Below are 21,067 nucleotides of genomic sequence, written 5' to 3' on the forward strand. Positions count from 1 at the left end.
ACATACTTCAAAATATTTTAACTCTAAAACCTAGCGCTAAGTCTAAACCAGCTATAGTACTTAGATATGGGTATACCTGTTATATACAGGTATTATGAGTAAAATGACTTTAAAGTAAATAATTTATAGGTTTTGCATATTAAACCTTTTTTGCATAGTAGTTTGATATGCTGTTGCCTGAGTTTTATTATTATTTATTTTTTCAGATAGTTAACATACACTGAGTAGTTAAATCTTGTTATGGTAAGCCTAGGCCTATATAGTTCTTGAGAGTATAACATAGGTGGATATGTTGCAGTGCACTTTTATCTGACTTAAGTATTAGTGAAAAATGACTATATGAAGATGATAAGCTTGCCAAAATCCCTTGCGATAGGGACTTCAATAATTTCATAATTTTAAATGTTTTAAAAACACATGACTGTCTTTATCACATGCATCAATTCACCGAGCTTATTATTAGCAACTCCAGATCACAAAAGTTTACGGTAAAAGAAATTGTAGATGCAACTGAATTTTTTGATTTTAAAGCTTGGAACCCAAATCATTACAAAAAGTCTTGCATTTCTTCAAAAACCAAGGGTAAAAATACCCCAAAAGAAAAGAAGGTTCACTTTTCAATTAGTAACTTGTTTCATTTTTACATAAGCATGATAAAAAAGGCTACATTAAGGCATTCACCAATATTGATAATTTGGTCTGTCATACTTTTTTTATGTCCAAACATATGAGCACTGTACCACAGGTGGATAGTTTAGCTTATCCAAGTGGCAAAGTTACACTGAAAAAAGTGAAGGTGGAGGACTTTAACAAATTAAAAGAATTCATTCCTGATGAATTCAATGAGTTTTATAATGAGCTGTACTCCTGGCCAACTAATGAATGTGAGAATCTCCCTGATAGTGACTTTGAGGAGGAACTAGAATAATATGCTGAGACTTAATACTGATAACTATTTTAGCTATTAATTCATATATATATATATATATATATATATAAATATATATATATATATATATATATATATATATATATATATATATATATATATATATATGTATTTTATTTATTACTATATGTATATATATATATGTATTTATTACTATATGTATGTATATATATATATATATATATATATATATATATATATATATATATATATGTATTTTATTTATTACTATATGTATATATATATATATGTATTTATTACTATATGCATGTATGTATATATATATATATATATATATATATATATATATATATATATATATATATATATATATATATAGGGTGTTAGCCAGAAATAAATTTTATACCGCGTTTTTGCCGTATTGGGAATTTTTATTGTTGTTGTTTTAGAAAATGTTGGGAATTTTGTAGAAAAGGTCCTAAAAAACTCAAAAAACACTCAAAAAAAAAAAAGGTCGTTGACTTTTGGGAATTTTAAGCCCATTGGGAATTCTGCGTTATACGCGGCACCATTGGGCTAGCTAACACCCTGATATATATATATATATATATATATATATATATATATATATATATATATATATATATATATATATATATAGTAATAAATACAATACATACATATATATATACATATATATATATATATATATATATATATATATATATATATATATATATATATATATATATATATATATGTATATATATATATTATATATATATATATAGTAATAAATACAATACATACATATATATATACATATATATATATATATATATATATATATATATATATATATATATATATATATATATATATATATGTATATATATATATATATATACAACCCGTAGATGTTGTCCGAAAGTTTTTTCCATATTTTGTTGACAAAAAGTAAAAATTAAAATGCAAGACCCGAATTATTTTTTTTTATTAATTGATAGACTGCCTGCCCCAACCAAACCCTCAGTCGATGTAGCAACACTCCCTTGCGGGTCAGGCTAAAAGATAGTAGATGTAGCAGCACTCCCTTGCGGGTCAGGCTATTTGTCAGTCGATGTAGCAGCACTCCCTTGCGAGTCAGGCTATAAGATCGTTGATGTAGCAACACTCTGCGCATGATTTACAGTAAAAAAAAATAAAAACATTTTATTAAAAAAATTGAAAATAAAAACATTTTATTAAAAAAAATAAAAACATTGTTTATATTGTTAAAAACATTCAGAATGTTTTTAAAACATTCTGGTCAAATAAATTTGCGTTATATATATATATATATATATATATATATTATATATATATATATATATATATATATATATATATATATATATTATAGTAGAAAATCACTTAACAAAAATTTTTTTTTTTTTTTTTTCCATTTAACACTGTGTTTCATCAACAAAGATTCATCAGAAATGGATGATCAAATTAATAAAACTTCAATTTATACCAAAAATTAAATTACAGGAAGTTGCAAATGTCTTAACTACTGTAAATTTTCACACATTTGTGGAATTTGCTGACACTATTATAAAAAGAATTCTTTAGAAATGATTACTTATGCTATTTTTTTAAATGTTTTTTTAAAAAGGGTAGTTAATGTAAATATTATTTGAACTCATTTATTTTTATAGTTTTTTAGGAGAAACTGTTAAGTGATTTTCTACTAATATAAAATTGCTCTGTTCTTTTAAGAACATGCTCAATGTTCTATTGTGTAGAATACTTTTTAAAGTTGTTTATATATATATATATATATATATATATATATATATATATATATATATATATATATATATATATATATGTATATATATATATATATATATATATATATATATACATATATATATATATATATATATATATATATATATATATATATATATATATATACATATATATATATATATATATATATATATATATATATATATATATATATATATATATTAGGGTGGTGGTAAAAACAACTTATTTTTAAAATGTCAGCTGACAACCCCTAAATGTGTTTTATATAATAAAATAATACTGGATTTAAAATATTTTTGAATAAAAAATATTTTTACGGGTGCCACAAGGCCCTTATACATCAAACAGGTTCCTAATATTATAAAAAAAAAGTTTTTCAAAAGTATATCATGTTGGGTCTCAAAAGAAGCAAAATTTTATAAAAATTCTAAAAATAACAATTATTTTATAAAAAAAACTATTATTTAAGATTTTTTTGAAATTATAATTAAAAAAAAAAAAACTTTTTTCATTTTTAGTTTAAAAGGTCATTTTTTTTGCAATAAACTATAAAATAACAATTTTTTTTTTAAATAATTGTTATTTTTGAAATTTTTATAAAATTTTGCGTCTTTTGAGACCCAACATGACATACTTTTAAAAAACTTTTTTTTTTATAATATTAGGAACCTGTTTGATGTATGTCTTGTGGCACCCGTAAAAATATTTTTGATTCAAAAATTTTTTAAATCCAGTATTATTTTATTATATAAAACACATTTAGGGGTTGTCAGCTGTCATTTTTTAAATAAGTTGTTTTTAGCACCACCCTAATATATATATATATATATATATATATATATATATATATATATATATATATATATATATATATATATATATATATATATATATATATATATATATATATATATATATATGTATGTATGTATGTATGTATTGTATTTATTATTGGGATGTTAAAACATTGTTTTAAAGTAAATAGTTGTAGTTCTTATGGAGTTTTAGTTTGTTTTCCTTCCTTAAATATTTGATTTTTTTTTTAAAAAGGCGAATTTTTCAAAATTTCATACATTAATTACAAACAAAATTTTATAAGAATCATCAAAATGTACTAAGATGTTACTCTTGCATATATTTTTTTAAAATATATTTCACAAATTCTGTATATTTAATATTAAAAGATATAAAGGTTTTTTTAGTTTTCTCAAAAACAGGTTTTGAGCAAATCAGCCCTTTATAAAAACGCTGATTCAATTGTTAAAATGATACTTAGAAGATAATAATATAGTTAAAACTGTTTCAAATAGTTATAGAAATAATTCTTAGAATGAGATCAAAATTCCGAAGCCTCCTAAACAGCCTGATAAACCATTACCTGCGTACATGAGGTATAGCAGAAAGGTAAATTTATTTTTAAAAAAATGATTTTTACTGCATATAATTTGAAAATATTATTGTAAAAAATCACCATAAATTATTATCAATAACTATTTGGTATTTTATAAGATTTTTTTAAGATATTTTTAAGATTTTAGAATGTTTTTTCAATATATATTTAAGGTGTGGGAAGCAGTAAAAATGCAACACCCTGAAATGAAAATGTGGGATATTGGAAAGTTAATTGGAGAACAATGGAGGAACCTCCCTGAAGACGAAAGGCAAGTAAGTAAAATGGTGTTAAACACTATTTTTGTTTAACAAAAATAACTGTGAACATATTTTACTTAATTAGAAATCCATTGCAATATGACCACCATGAAGTTTTAAATAAATTGAGATAAATTTATCTTCCTGCTTTCTTTTTCACTTTAAATGACTTTAAAAAGAGTTTTATAACAACTCTTCTTTTTACCTTTGAGTCCTTCAAAATGAGAGTGAATTAGCAATTTTTCATTTTATCTAAAAAAAATCAGAAATAAAAAAGAAAATGCATCAGTTTGATTTTTGAATTCTTTAAAAAATGAAAAAGAATGAGGTAGCAATGGCACTTAACGTAAAACAAATCAATTGTTTGAAAAAAAAAACTCTGTGTAAACCAATAGCGAAGCACACAGTATGTAATAAATTAATTTAGGAAATTAACTTTATAAAAATTAATGGAAAAAACTTTATTACTTACCTTTAAAAATCCTAGTCATCTTTGCAAGTTTTTAATTTTTACTCTCTTAATAATTTGCAAACAGCATTCTAATATAAATAATGAATATAAAAATATTAATACAGCATGCAAGATGAATTTTTGTTTTCAAAAAAAAAAAAAAAAAAACTGGATAAGAAAAAGAGGCAGGTTGTTCGATTTTATTGTGCCGGAGCTTAAGTTTATGAGAGAGCTTTAAAGTTTGTGAGTTAGTTATATTTCAAATCTTTATATTGTTTCAGTTTTCTCAGAATTATAAAAAAAAAGAGATTTTGGTTTTGTATTGTGATGATGGGTTTGTAATTTACAGAAACAAAAATGGCCAACATAAGAAGAAAATTATCAAGCGCTCTTTATGGTTTTTAAGACAAAACTTGCTCATCTCATTCGAATGTAATATTGAAAATCACAACTCACTCATCTCCATCCAATGTAATATTGAAAGTCACATCTCATCTCCATCCGATCTAATATTGAAAATGTCAATTATCTTGTTACAGCTAACAAAATCTTACCATTACGTTTGCTGGATCTTAAAAATTTGAAAAATTTATTCTACTTTATTTACAAAATTAAAATACAACTGAACACTCAATCAGTCTAAAAAATATATAAAATCAAAATCAACATCAAAATTATATGGTACAATTCTGAAAAAAGTTAAAAATTATTTTTTAACTTTTTGTTAAGATACGCCAACAATCTAAAATTCTTCAATGCACCCAAGTATAGGTTAAGATACGGCAACAATCTAAAATTCTTCAATGCACCCAAGTATAGAAGCAACACAAAACTGCCTAAAAAAATGAATTTTATAAAATACTACTAATAAAGACAACACCAAACTGTCTAAAGAAACTATAAAATACTGAGAGCTAAAAATATAACAATAATAAAATAGTACAAACCCTACAATCTTGCAAATATTTGAAACTTTGTTATACAAAGAATAAATCTTGCTTAATAAAACAAAGTCAAATCATTTGAATAAATTATTATTTGACACAGGCTTAAAATACTTTAATTTATTTTTGTTTTGTTATGTCAGAACTCGTTCTGTCTTTTACACACTTTTTAAGACATTTTTCAAACTTTTTAAGACATCACATACCTAAAAACTTATTATTCCTCTAAAGATTTTGAAGTTATTTTTAAAAACAGTATTTATAAATCTTCTGTCAAATAAAATGAAAAATTTATATAAGCAGTTTAATAAATAACAAATTCTATCTTTTTAAAAAACTATTTTCTTGCTTTCTTTGCTTATAAAATAAAGAATACAAAAAGAAAGAATTAAATCAGTAACAGAACAACTAACAATTTCAATTGCAGCAAAAAGGTTTATTTGCATTTTATTTTTAAAGGCATTTCGTTGTCTCTGTTAAGTTAAAAACAGTTCAGTGGTAGACAGACCACTGAATCAGCAATCTGTATTCATCAGAATTCGAACTCAGGCTAAATATATTATTTACAATATTCAAGTTGGATAGTTTATTATTCTATAATACATATCATAAAATGATATATAAGTAGTAAATTATATTTTTCTGTTTATTTTTATTTATTTCTCTTATTATTATTAGAATATTTTATATTTTAATTTATTAACAGGACACATAACAATAACAATTTTTAAAATTGAAACTGTGTATTCTGTATAAATCTCACTTTATTAATAAGGTCAGTCAATGTATTTCTACTCCCTGCATGTTTGTCCAAGTCAGCAAGTCAGTCCAACCAACATTAAGAAAAAGTGTCTGTGCAGATTGTTTGTAACCAAACCTAGAAGTAGATTATATGAAAACACAATTGATGCTTTCTTAGTTTCTTAAAAACTTAGGTTAAGAAATAATAAATGCGATAAGAATTAAAACTAATAAAGATTTAACTGGTATGAAAAATTGTGGTTTTTTAGTCTATTAGATAATGTTCTGATCCGGATCATAAATATGCACAGTTATGCATTATATACAAATTATTATCTGGAATATAAACATTGTTACTATAGTTATTAGCAGTAAACAACTGAGTTTTACATGAGTTAAAATTCAACAGCTACTGTAAGTTCTAAACTGTCACAGACAAGTGATCAGATTTAAAATGGATTGACTGTTTTATGTAATTAAAAAGTTATGACTTTTTATCGTGACTACAGTATATAATTCAGGCTTGGTCGGGTGTGATCTCAATTTATTCCTGACCACGCTTATAATATTTAGTTGCGATAACCTGGCCACCCTTTTCAAAAAGTTTAACTTGACTGATGGGACACAATTACAAAAAAACTTGACTGAAGAAAGAACTCTTAACAAAAAAAACTAAAAATAATAATTATCTCTGGAAAAAAAATGTTTCAAGAATATCATTTAAGTACTAAGTAAATCTATTTATCTTTTATTAAAAAATTAACTTAATATTAGTTTTATCTTTTCTAAAATAATGAACTTAATATTAGTTTTATTTATTTTCCTCTGGTACTTCTGATTTCATCATTACCCTTTATACAATTTGATTTATAACCTTACCTCTTGATATAATTTAATAATATTTAATCTTTTTTTTTGTCATTTAGGGATTTTTTGCAGAATATGAAGTTGAAAAGCTTGAATATCAGGATGCTATGAAGTTTTACCATAATTCTAATGCATACAGAGAGTGGTTAAAAGCTAAAGAAAAAGGTTATATAAAATCTTTATACTTTAATTAAAAAATTTTTATAAATGATGTTCAATTGTTTAAATGTAAGATTTATGATATTTATATTTTCTATTAGACATAATTTTTTTAAAACTTTTATCTTCTTAAAGATCCATGGTCCTTTGTACAGAAGATTTAGTTTTACAACCCTTGGAATTAGGGTATTGCAAAATGCCGACCTAACTGCTGACCTAAAAGTGTTTGAGGTCAGCAAAAAATTGCCAACCTCGTATCTATGTTTTATGGTAACCCCTTTGAGTCATATTTTTTTTGCCGACCTAATGTCAACCTCTAACAGTTTGAGGTCAGCAATTTATTGCTGACCTCATTTTTTCTAATTCCGAGGGTTGGTTTTTTTAGTGCTGCACTAAACAATAACATACTAATCAACAGTTTTAGTTTAACTAAGATTATTTTCTGGGTAATCCTTTATAGGGTATTTCTTTGTAGGGTATTCCTTTGTAGTGTATTCCTTCATAGGGTAATTTTTGGTAGGGTAGTCATTCAAATGGTAGTCCGTTTGAAGATAATCTTTTGTTGGGTAATCCTTTGAAGTGTAAGTTTTAGTTAAAAAGCGTTATTAGTGTGTTATATTTTTTAAATTGATAAAAATTGATAGGATATTCAACATTTAAAAAACATTCATCTAAAGGATTAATTCTGGAAAAAGTCTGTTTAAAGCAAGTTACCTTGTAGCTTCAGAGACACCAAAAAAAACCTGCTTGTATCTCTTTCTTTTGTATCTTCTGTTTTAATACGTGTTGATCTTAATTTTTTGTTTTAACACTGCCAGTTTTTATATGTTTATCTGCTATATATATTTTTTTCTCTGCACAGTTTTTACATGTTTATCTGCTATATATATTTTTTTCTCTGCACAGTTTTTATATGTTTACCTTTATCTAATTAATAAAACAAAAATTTAATTTTTTTCTATAATAATTTGTTTCAAAAGTCAAAAATAAAACAAATTATATTATTATTCAAAAACTATACAAATTTTTTTTATAACAGTATTATACATTAATGTTTTAAAGTAACATCCACCTATAATATAACAAAAAAAATTGTCATTGACCCTCCAGCATTTCTAATCCAGGAATGTTTGAAGATTGCTAATGCTCTCCCCTCTGTCATATAAATAAATTTATTATACATATAAGACCAATTATAATGTGTATGTAATTAATATGTGTGTAATTAATATGTGTGTGTGTGTGTGTATATATATATACATATATATATATATATATATTTATATATATATATATTTATTTATATATATATATATATTTATATATATATATATATATTTATATATATATATATATTTATATATATATATATATATATATATATATATATATTATATATATATATATATATATATATATATATATATATATATATATATATATATATATATATATATATATATATATATATATATTAGGGTGTCCCAGAAGTATATCATAAATTGAGTTTTAACGTGCGGTATACTACATTTGACATAATTTTATCCATAAAGAAAAACAAAATAAAAATTAAGTTTTTAGCTCAAAGGGAAGGTTGTTTAGGTGAATTTACTTATACATAATAATTTATAATGAATAAATTTTGATTTAAAATTGGTTTTTATCCAAGTCAATTTTAATTTGTTTCAACAAAAGCATAGCTAACAATAAAAAAAGTGATGCGTGTTTTATAAACAATAAAAACTAATGATGCGTAAATTAACTTAAGTCAATATATAAGTAAAATAGAAATCAAGTTTAAAAGTTGTTTTCAACCAAGAAATTTATCTAAAACATGGGTTTGAACTTGTATATAAAAGTTATTTAGCAGTTTCACTATTTTTTCATTATTACTTGTATACTATAATCCTGATTCAATCAACTACAACTAAATGCAACTAATGCGGGTTTTTTAAATGAAATAAATTGGTTTTAGAAAATGTCTCTAGACATAAATTGTCACGCTAATTCACTGAGAACAGATATTGATGATGCGTCAAAAGCTACAAGGAAAAGGAGATTTTATTTGCTAGGGTCTCTTTTACAGAGTTTTGCCCCTGATAGACTTCCAACAAATAGAGAAATGCTCAGAAGGTATTACTGGCTTAATCTCGAAAAAAGCAATAAGTAAATCTGTAATTAATTAACAAACGCATTACATTTTTTACATGTTTAATGTTAACTTTTTAATGTTTTCTTTTTAAATTTTTTAGCACCACACAGATCAACATCAAAATTGGTTGTTCAGTTGCTTCCAGGAAGACATATTTAAGATGCTCCAGGTTTGCTAATGGAGTGTGCAGAGAGAACACCAAGCAGATAATTACTAGTGTCTGTATTCTGAGAAAGCTTGTCAATTTATGGGGGCAGGCTGGGTTTAACGATGTTTTCATTGCAACAGAGCAAACTATCAAGACCAGAATTACCAAGAAAGTCAAAGAATACCACATTTTATAAAATGCTAAAAACACTAGAACTATTAGAAGATAGCTACAAAAAGAAGGTGAACACTTTTTTGAAAGAGAGCAGTGCACTCTTCTCTATTAATCAAACAAACATATTTGAATTAATAAAAAGTGATAAAAATGGGGATGATGAGACTAAGAAGGAAGACATGAAATTCTTGAGGCTTTGTCTGAGAGGGGATATGGTCAAATTCGGTAACATGGACAATAAATTTTATGAAAATACTCTCAGAGCACAAAAAAAAATAGTTAAGATGTCTGAGAAAATCTGAAGACATGAAGATAAAAATAAGAAAATGGAGAGTAGCTACTCGGACGGTGACTTTTCAAGCTTGGGATTAGAGTCAGGCCAGGTATGTGTCTTTTGTCTTCTCTTTACAAGGCTGATGGAGTTAATATTGATAATATGTCGTTATCAAGATCAACTCTAAACAGGAAAACTCATAATGTTGTGGAGTCTGAGGCACAGATAATTAGAGAGAGAAAGCATAAATAAAATAAGAGGATTAAAAATTTTGGTACATTTTGATACCAAGATTTTGAAGAGTTACGATTGGGAAAAAGGAATATCTAAATATGAGGATAGAATTGCTATTAGCGAATCTTCACCAGAGTTTGGTTCACTAGACTTTCTTTTTGGCATCTTAAAAATCGAAAGCTTAAAAATTGAATTGCAATGGCTTGATCACTTCCAAGGGAAGTGATCAAACCATTGCAATTCAAACAATGCTTGAATACTATGAAATGTCGGATCAGATTATCGGATTGTATTCTGACACAACATCTAGTAACACTTGTAAAAGTAAAGGTTCCGTAAGCATTATTATTTCCTATGCTCTTAAAAGACCAGTTCTCTGGTTAATGTGCAGACATCACATTTATGAAAAGCATGTGGCTCGTGTGATAAAAGAAAATTTTGGTCCAACAAGTGGTCCTAGCAAGAAACTTTATGTAATTCTCCAAAAACTATGGCCGCAGATTTATGAAGATGTAAACAAACTTGAAAGAATTGTAAATTTGATTGGTCTCAATATGCTTTCAGGCCCAGCTCATTACTGTTCAAACTTGCCTTAGATACTAAAGAGTTTTGTATCACTGCTCTTCATAAGAATACTTTCCAGAGAGGTGATTACAAGTATCTTTGTGAGGTTCCAGTATTTTTTCTAGGAGTTGAGTTATGGAACTTTTCATTTAAACAGCCTGGAGCTCATCATGAAGCAAGATTTATAGCTGACTGCATATACTTACTGATTGTTCAGATGATTCAAATGTATCACCCTGCTGATTCCGAGACAGTTAAAAAAAGTACAATAAACCATCTGAAAGCTGCAACCAACTACATTGTATTTTTTCATGGACTCTTCTTTCTAAAAAACTCTAATGCTTCTCAAGCACCTTCAAATGATTTAATGGCATTCAATATTGCTTTTCAACTACAAACAGTAGACGAGTTTAAAGAATTTGCAGCAATAGGAAAGGTTCTTTATCAAAGTCTTATGCGTCACACTTGCTATCTGTCTCCGCAACAAGTCATTTTTGCTCTTGCTGATAAGAGTCTGAAAACCGAAGTTAAGACCAACATATTAAACAAGCTGCTTTTTTATGATATCCCAGAGTTAAAAGATTTGATTAAAAAAAGGCCTGAAACTAAGGTTGAAATTATTCCTACATCAAAATTAGAAGACTTTGTTAACAAGCAGTCCTACCTATTGTTCTTCCTATTGGAAATCTCCAAGAAGAAAATTCTGCTATAGAAAGAAAAAGGCATCGAAGAATGTGAAAATGAGGAAGTTACTCAGTCTTTTACTCATTTTTCAATGTGTGTAAGAACGCTTGCAATGTAAATTGTAAATGACCGTGCAGAACGTCACATTAAGTTAATTTAAGATTTCATTGAGAGAATACACATTGAAGACTGGCTTCAGGATACTCTCCAGGTATTTTGTTCAATAACACAAAATGTAAATGTGATTTTTAGTTGTTATTAATAATAATGATTGTTAATGTGTTAGTAGTACATTTTATAAATTAATGTATTTGTAATTGATGTAGTTCAGAGGAACCGGCAAAAGATTTCAAAGAATTTCTGATGTTTGAAAAAAGTGATTTTTTGATGTTTGAGAAAAATGACTTTTTTCTCAAACATCAAAAAATCACTTTATGTACAATTAAAAGTTTGACCCCCCCCCCCCTCAATTTGCGGGGGGGGGGGGTCAAACTTTTTTTGATGTTAAAAGATTTTTGTGTCAATTTTAAGTTTTATCGATGAATCTAGATTTAGCTGAGAATAGTAAAAAAAAAAAATGTATTAACTTGTAGCTCTCACGGTTGGGGCAGTTGTAGCTATAATTTTAGGGGGTTTTTTTGCAATTTTTTGCAAAGCATCCATATTTGACATAAGTTTAAACATATATGTTTGGAGTTTGTTCTATGTCTGGAAGATAACCTCAAACGTTAAAAAAGCTGTATCCACACATTCGCCTGCGTTCTTAAAATTATTTGCTATTCATTTTGTTGCATTAAAAACAAATTTCTCCTTAAAATTAATGATTTTTTTTTGTAAAAAAATTCACTTAAAGATTTTACGACAAGCATATTTGCTTTATAACCTATCTCTTTAGTTAAAGACTTAATTTTTTTTTTTGTTGGTATTAATAGACAAAATGATGCCAAATGCAGTATTCCGCATAATGAAATTCAATTTATGATATATTTTATTTAGGACACCCTAATATATATATATATATATATATATATATATATATATATATATATATATATATATATATATATATATATATATATATATATATATATATATATATATATATATATATACACACACACACACACACACATGTACAAAAACAAAGACATGAGATAATGAACATATAATAAAAAATAATTGTTTTTTTCACATTGATTTAACCTTTTTTGGTTTTCCAAAGAACTAAATGACACTTTATTGATGTAAATAGTTTTTATTGTATAAATCTTAATGACTTCCTTTTTTAATCTTTTATAGGAATTTTATACACAGATGAATATTTTATATAAAAAGCTTTCTGTGTTTATTTTTAATTGATTTTACTGAAGTTTTTTTCAAATATATTTTTCTCATCAGTTTTTTGTTGGTTGGATTATATATATATATATATATATATATATATATATATATATATATATATATATATATATATATATATATATATATATATATATATATATATGTATATATATATATATATATATATATATATATATATATATATATATATATATATATATATTTATACACATACATACATACTTATATATATAATATATAAAATGATAATGTATAAATTTATAATACATATAAATTTATGATATATATATATGTATATATATATATATATATATATATATATATATATATTATAAATTTGTATATATATATATATATTAAATATATAAATTTTCTTTTTTTAGCACAAAACGCATTACAAGAGCAGCAGATGATGGAAAAAATGATTGGTGCAAATATTCCAGTATGTATAATATTTTTTCAAAACAAGTAAAAAAAACATTGATAAATTTTTTTTAATTTTTTTTTTGCATAGCAGAAAAACTGTTATTTATGATATATATTTTACGTTTTTACTATAAACAATTGGGTAAAATTTGTTATGATGGCCTGTTTAGTCACATTTAAAGCCATTTTGAAAAAATATGTAAGTAAAAGATTAAGAATAGTTTCATAATCAGTATTATTTTTATTGCTGTAACAATGAAAATAAAATTTTTTTAATATAATTAAATATTTAAAAATAAATAAATTGTGAAATGTGATGCATTCATTATGTTGTAGGTAGGCCACAAAAATTAGAAAAACAAGTTAACAAAAAAGTTAATCTGAACAGATCGGAACAAGTTAGAGATGCCGATTGTGGATTTCTGTACTAACGTAATTGGTTTATAGTGTGCATAAATTTCTATTGTTGTATAGAGTGTTCTTATGGGTCACGTGACTCAAGGAATGTTGCCATTATGAGAGAATAAAAATGTAAACAAAGCCAATATAACAAAAAATATATTATTAGGATTTTTAAATAAATTTTTAGGGTAGCGTTTTATTATACATAAAAGTTCATAAAATATTAATTATAATAGATGTTATAAATTATATATTGAAACTAACTAAAAAAAAACAACCAGAAAATTAGATTTTTTAAACTTCCTGAAATTGTAAATTATGACAGAGTCAAATAGAACACTCTTTGACTTGATACCGGTTTTTTTATTTACTAAAGATGGAGAATCTCATACAAAATTAAATAAAATTGTTTATTATGTGCTTTGGTTATTTTTAGTAGCATTTAGTTAGCAAATAATTTGACCAATAATTTTAAAATAACATGCCGTTAAACTAGATGTTTACAAGATTAATTGAACAAAATGCCATATTTAAATCCTTTTTTTCTTTAATGTATATTAAATAATTTTACCTCTCTCTCTGTCAACATTTTTGTTCAACAGAATGTTTGTTGAAATGTATAATATCCCTAAAGGTAAATGTCTTTTTGTCCCAAAACCATTTAGCCATTTTTTTTAATTTTACAATATATATTGGTACATCTTACAATCATATCGCCATCTTTTGAACTGATATGACAGTAACAAATTATATCCCGAAATGATAAATCATTACTTTCAATGTTTAGGTTCACTAGTTTCTAAAGTAATTTTTTAAGGATAAGGATACTTTTTTTGAATTTCTTTGATATGTTAAGATTTTTTCACAAAAAGTCCTTTACTGTCCATACAAAAAAATTGTGGCATTAATATTCAGTAAAAAGAAGTTGAGTTTTTACTTGGTAGTAACATCCTTGGTCTTTTTTAAGTGATAATTGATTGTTTTTTTCTAATTAAGGATTACAAGTTTTTTCAATTTCAATCATATCTTGTAATGGTTTTTCTATAACTGTATAGAAATTTAATTTCCAAGCATATTTTTTAAAAAAAGAACACTTAACAACACCACTGGTACTTTAGAATTATAAGTTTCAGTAGAGTATTCATGAGCTATTTCAAGAATTGTTTATAGAACAGCTGCTTTTAATTTTGATTTATAATTCAAAAATCATTTTGTTGTTAACTTTGGTGGTGGGTTTGGTGGTAACCATTGAGAATTATAATCAGTTATTGTTTTAGATTCTCACATTTTAACAGTTTTATCCAAAATAAAACTGCAGCGATATGTGTATATGCTTCAGCAAGACCTGCCTTGCAATTACAATGTGGATATCAAATTATACAAAAATTCATGGATTAATTTGGGTATCATTTAGATTTTGAGAATAAAACACCTAAAAAATTTACTAAATATGTTTTTTCATATTTAAATGCTTCCATGATTTATAGGTCTTCATATCCTCAGATGTATAAGAACTTGGTGAAAATAACAGATAGTTTAATAAATCAGTGTAAGTTACAGCTGCAAAGGTTTCTTCATTGTTTTTGAATTTGTTATCTGGAATTGAGCAAGTGTCTATGTGCCTTTATATAGGGTTTGTGATCATATCTGTTTTTGGAAGGTACATTTAATGTTATGTAGTATGACAATTCTTTATGGTAAATTTAGTAAATAACCTTGATATTGATTTTAAAAATAAAAAAAATCTTGATTATTATACCACATTAATATTAAATATTTTATTAATAAATTAATAACCTAATAAAAACCTATTACAAAATTAATACCACAAACAGTTTGTTTACTTTTTTTATCCTCTCATAAGGGCAACTTTAAAAAAGTCATGTGACTCATGAAAACACTCTATAAGATCTCCTTTTGCTCATCTTTTCTTCAAGGTTGTTAAACCCATTGTTTTTAGTCTATTTTAATATGATGTCAATAAAGTTGTTGAACTAACTTCGTTGCTCTTCTTTGCCTATTTTCTAACTTTAATATCATAAAGCTGTCATGCTAGTATAGCGAACTAAAAATGGGTCTCACAAATGTCATATATAGTGATTTTACTGTTTTCACATCATATTATGTAAATGTATGTTTAATTAGACCCTAAAGCTCATTTGTTGTCATTGATCGTACAATTTAAGATTAGATAAAAAACGCCATAATCTTTTTTGTTTACTGTTGTGTCTAATCTTTGCTTCATCATCATGGGTCATACTTTCATCTGTGTATAATTTGCAATTTGAATTAACAATTGATGGTAGAGCATTCACAAATATCCAGGACCAAGCACAGAACCTTGAAGTACACCACTAAAAATCTCAAGCCATGTTGACATATATACACTCATTACAACTCTTTGCTTTCTTTTTAAAAAAAACATGATATCCAGTCAAGTAGTACACTCTTGATGCCATATGCTTTACATTTTTTTAACAATCATTTCAATGGGACTGGCAAAATCCATATAAATGGTATCTATTACTAAAATGCTGTTTAAATGCCTAATGTTTCAAGTAAATGTTACACACTATTATTTACAAAGCCATGTTAATTTTTTGACAGCAATTTATTTTCAAAACATATATTTTCATAAAAGCTTCCATAACTTTGCATAGTATAGGTGTTAATAATGATGAATAAAGTCTATAGTTAAGCTATGTCTGTTATACATAGTTCTTTTTGATCATATCAGGCTCTTTTTTTTTAGAATATTCAGTTTACTTAACTTATTACATTTTTGTATGAAAGCACTGTAACAATAGTCCACATATATTTTTATAAAGTCTTTAAATAATTTAATGAAAATTATTTTCATTAAATTATTTAAAGGCAATGCATATATTTCAACATCCTCTCGTCTTTTTAAAATTTTTTGTCAATAGTAAATCAAGTGTGTTAGTAGGTTCACTGTCTGATATTTGAAATGTTGCTACAAACATTCATTGTTCATTATAATTTTCCTTTAAATTATCAATGAGTTTTATACTAATATCACAATTTTGTTTTAGTTTTATTCCGCTGTCTTCATCCCATTTAATGTATGGGTAATTAAAATGGTTAGTTATAATTAATTTATTGTATTTTTTGTCTAGTTTTTTTTGTGTACTAGACTTTAGGCTGTTGCAAGCATTGAACAGATTTTAGTGTTTCTACTTATATCTGAACTACTTGGTAGTCTGTAAATGCATCCAATAATAAATGTTCCAGTCCCACGGTCAAATTACACCATGTTTGCTTTATTTTATTGTCACAATGCTAAATGACTAATGCTTTTTGTGATAAATTTTGATTTTGCATATGTGACTACTCCATCTTTTTTTACCATTTGTTATGTTTTTGTTGCAACAGTTGTACCCATTAATTGGTTAACTATCAAGTATAATAATTATTTTAGGTACAAAATAATAATTTTCTTTTCAAAATTCTAAAAAATAAAAAATTTAATCATTTCTTTTTAATCATACTAATAAAGATGTACTTGAGGGACATCTTCACTTCCATTAACTTCTGGGGTACCCCAGATTTCTATCCTTGGTTCTGTGTTAATAGTCTGATGATTGTGTTGTTGATGATAGTTAGATTGTGATGTTGATGATAGTTGTTGATGATTGTATTATAAATCCTTGATGATTGTATCATAAATCCTTGATGATTGTGTTAATAGTCCTTGATGATTGCATTAATAGTCCTTGATGATTGATGAATGATCTTCTTAATAATCTTATATCTAAAGTGTATCTAGTATTTATAGTCCATAAGGTTACCTCTATAAAATTACCTCTATAAAGTTAGCTCTGAACTCTATAAAGTTAGCTTCAAAGTCTATAAAGTTACCTCTATAAAGTTACCTCTAAAGTCTATGAGGTTACTTCTATAAAGTTACCTCTATTCGCTGGTGACCATGGATGATGGATGACTGGATGCGGAGTCCCAAAAGGACTTCGGCTTTTTATCTCTTTTTTCCTGGTCTTTGGTGTCCAGAAGCTCTAAAAATGTTGGTGACTTATGATCTGCTATAAGAAAAAAATTTAGGAGATTTAATGACCTGGAACTTAATGTTTAACAAGGACTCTAGGACCCGGAGTCCTAGAGTCCTTGTTAAACAATAAGTTTAACAAGGACTCTAGGACTCCGCCATTATACCTAAGGACTCGGGGTTCAATAATTGACTGTTCCTCTAACCTAAAAGCCTTAATTTTTTTTCCATTAGTTGTACCCATTAGTAGCTCCTGTATAACAAAAACATGGAAAAAGTAATCTTTTTGTGACTTTCAAATCCGGAGTTATTTTTAGGACTCTTCATCCCTGCTGGTGACACAACTTTCCGCTTCAATCTTTGCAAAAATTAACATTTTTATAACAGGGTTTTGAATATGACCTCCCTTCTGTGAGAGCTTTGAGCTTTTAGTGGCTTTGCAATTTAACCCAAATAAAAGTTAGTTATTACTAATAGTTATTTCAGTGTTGTTGATATTCTTATATTGATGGCAACATTCTTTTTCTTCTGTCAACCATTTTTTTTGTTTTCACTTAGATTTTCAACTATCAAAATGCCTTTTTGTTTGGAAGCGAAATTATAATAACCTACCTCTTACATTCCAATTACACAGCTTTTTTAATTATAAGGAATGCTATAAGTCTATTTTAGGATCTGCATGCAACTTTATATTATCTGTTATAAAATATTGAACTGTTCATTACAACTATGAATCCATACAATATAAAAGCATTAAAACATGAAACAATCTTTTAAAACTTTTCTTATGTAAATATTAGCAAAACTTGCTAAAAAGCACTTTGATACTGAATGATGTTTTATTTTTTGATGTTTAACACTTAAATTAACATAATTAGGAATTGATATTGTTTTAGTATTTTTTTTTAATATATGATTTTGTATGTTTAATTTTTTTGTTGAATAATATTAAAAACTAGAATATTGTTTTTGCAGAAAGAAGAACCAAGGTTTCAACTTCAACAGGTAGACGACGAAGAAGGTATTTAATTATGTTTTATTATTTACGTTTTTTAAACCAATATTTGTTTGTAAATGATAACAAATTTGTTAAGGCCTAATGTTTATAAGTTCATTATTCATTCATTTATTTTACTCTCTATAAATTTTATTAATATTATTGTAATCATATAAGTTTTACTTTTATTGTTTTATATTATACTTATCACTAGACTCGAATCATTAAGAATAACTTTCAGGTCATAGGGTAGGTTTTAGATTATGGGACTCAATTTGATTTTTCTATAAAATGATTTGTAAATAGTAAAATTAACTTTTTGTTTATTTATCTTAGCAGAGCTTGAATTAAGGAAAAAAAAATTTAGTTGCAAAAATTTATTAAAAATTTTATAAAATCCTCTCTGTCTACATTTCAGTAAGGGGGTTGGATTTCTACAAAATTGAGTTTTTTGAACTCGTTTTTTTATTTTCTATTTTTAAACATTGATATTATTGATATTACTTTGAGTAATTGTTTTTACTTAACACGATAATTAAAAAATTGAAAGTAAAAAGCATTGTATTTAAACCACTTTATTTATTTAAACCACTTTAAACAGTTTAAAAACCATTTAAGTTAAAATTGAGGAAGACATTATTGCCATAACACAACAAAAAACACTTGCACAATCTATAGACCAAAAAATCAAATAAAAAAACAAGTAAACTCAAAAAAATACTAAACTTGTTTGATACCACATTCTTTCTAGATTTATTACTTCTTGGTCTAGCATACTATTAAAAATTTAAGTTTAGTTCTTTCATTTAATGGATCTTTTATGTTTTCATTTAATTTTCTTATTTAGTTGTTTTGCAATAAAATAGAGCAAGAAAAAAAATTGATAAAGCAAGATAAATTATGTTTTCAGAATTAAATTTCAAACTTTTTTTAGAAGAAAAAAATTATTTTGAACAAATTTATATAATTTTTTTTCTTGATTCAAGTTATTTATAAATAGTTTTTGTTTTACTTGTTTAATGTTTCTACTTTTTAAACTATTTTTAAAAAGCAAAATATTACAACACCTTTACAAAGTTTAAAAAATGTTAAACTATAAAAATGTTGATGACTTGAAATTTTCTTCCTTGCCTGCACTATCTTCTAAATTCAATTAATAAACATAAATTTCTTATCATTTCTGTTTTTAGACAGTTGTTCAGCTAAACTTGAAACTTTTTGACATTGTTGTTGCATTATTTTCATCTCTATTTTATGTTGTTGCATCTCTTTATTTTTAACTTGAATTTTAATAGCGAATTGTTACTGTCGCTAGATCTGTGTTTGATTTTCACGAAATCTTTTATTTTTATTTCTGCTTTTTTACTTTCTATTTTAAAAAGATCTGGTATTATCACTGGATCAACGGACATCACTGACAACATATTTTCTATTAAATTAAATTTATAATTATAGTAAGCCAATATTAAAAATTTGCAAAGAGAATGTCTTCTAAAATTCAGACAACATTTATTCTATATTTTTAAGAACGGCCAAAAAACAATAGATTATAAAAAGGAAAAAAATCATTAAAAAATTTTTTCAAAATTTTACAAGAAAAAACTTATCTGGAAGGTATTTTCACCTTTTTTTGCGATTGCAATACACTTTTTATTGCGATTGCAATACGCTTAATTTGAGCCCTGCTTAATATCTTTTGTACTTAGATATTATCTGTCCACAACTAGACTTGCCCAAACCAAGATGTATGAACACTTGCTCCTTTCAAATTATAATTTTGTTTTATTTGAATGTTGATGGATAGTTCTTGGATGTCTTGAAGATATTACTTGACCTTAATATTTCTGTGGTTGGGCTTTAAATCCCGAAGAAAAAACTTTGTTTTAGTGGAATTTAAATAAGCAAAAACATTTTGTCTTGTTATGAAACGAATGATTAGGTTTAGCTACAATACATTTTCTGTTTGATATATTTGATTTAGACCTTGCAAATGCTCAATTGAATGCATAGAAGAACTGTAAGAAATGAAGCACATAAAACACTTATAAAATGTATAATATTAAAATATAAATATATAATATTAATATCA

The 21,067-nt window shown here is 25.3% G+C and overlaps 1 protein-coding gene across 1 annotated transcript in view; it reads left to right on the forward strand.

Annotated features, from left to right (window-relative positions):
- LOC100202185 (SWI/SNF-related matrix-associated actin-dependent regulator of chromatin subfamily E member 1) overlaps positions 1 to 21,067 on the forward strand; it is a 57,682-nt gene that overhangs the window by 3,111 nt on the left and 33,504 nt on the right. Inside the window, exons 3-7 of the mRNA XM_065809877.1 lie at positions 4,058 to 4,132; positions 4,292 to 4,393; positions 7,441 to 7,546; positions 13,516 to 13,574; positions 18,957 to 19,002. Of these exons, the coding sequence (XP_065665949.1) occupies positions 4,058 to 4,132; positions 4,292 to 4,393; positions 7,441 to 7,546; positions 13,516 to 13,574; positions 18,957 to 19,002 (388 nt within the window). The remainder of the gene's footprint in view (positions 1 to 4,057; positions 4,133 to 4,291; positions 4,394 to 7,440; positions 7,547 to 13,515; positions 13,575 to 18,956; positions 19,003 to 21,067) is intronic.

The sequence above is a fragment of the Hydra vulgaris genome, chromosome 11 (assembly GCF_038396675.1).
Source record: "Hydra vulgaris chromosome 11, alternate assembly HydraT2T_AEP".
NCBI classification, from domain to species: Eukaryota; Metazoa; Cnidaria; class Hydrozoa; order Anthoathecata; family Hydridae; genus Hydra; species Hydra vulgaris.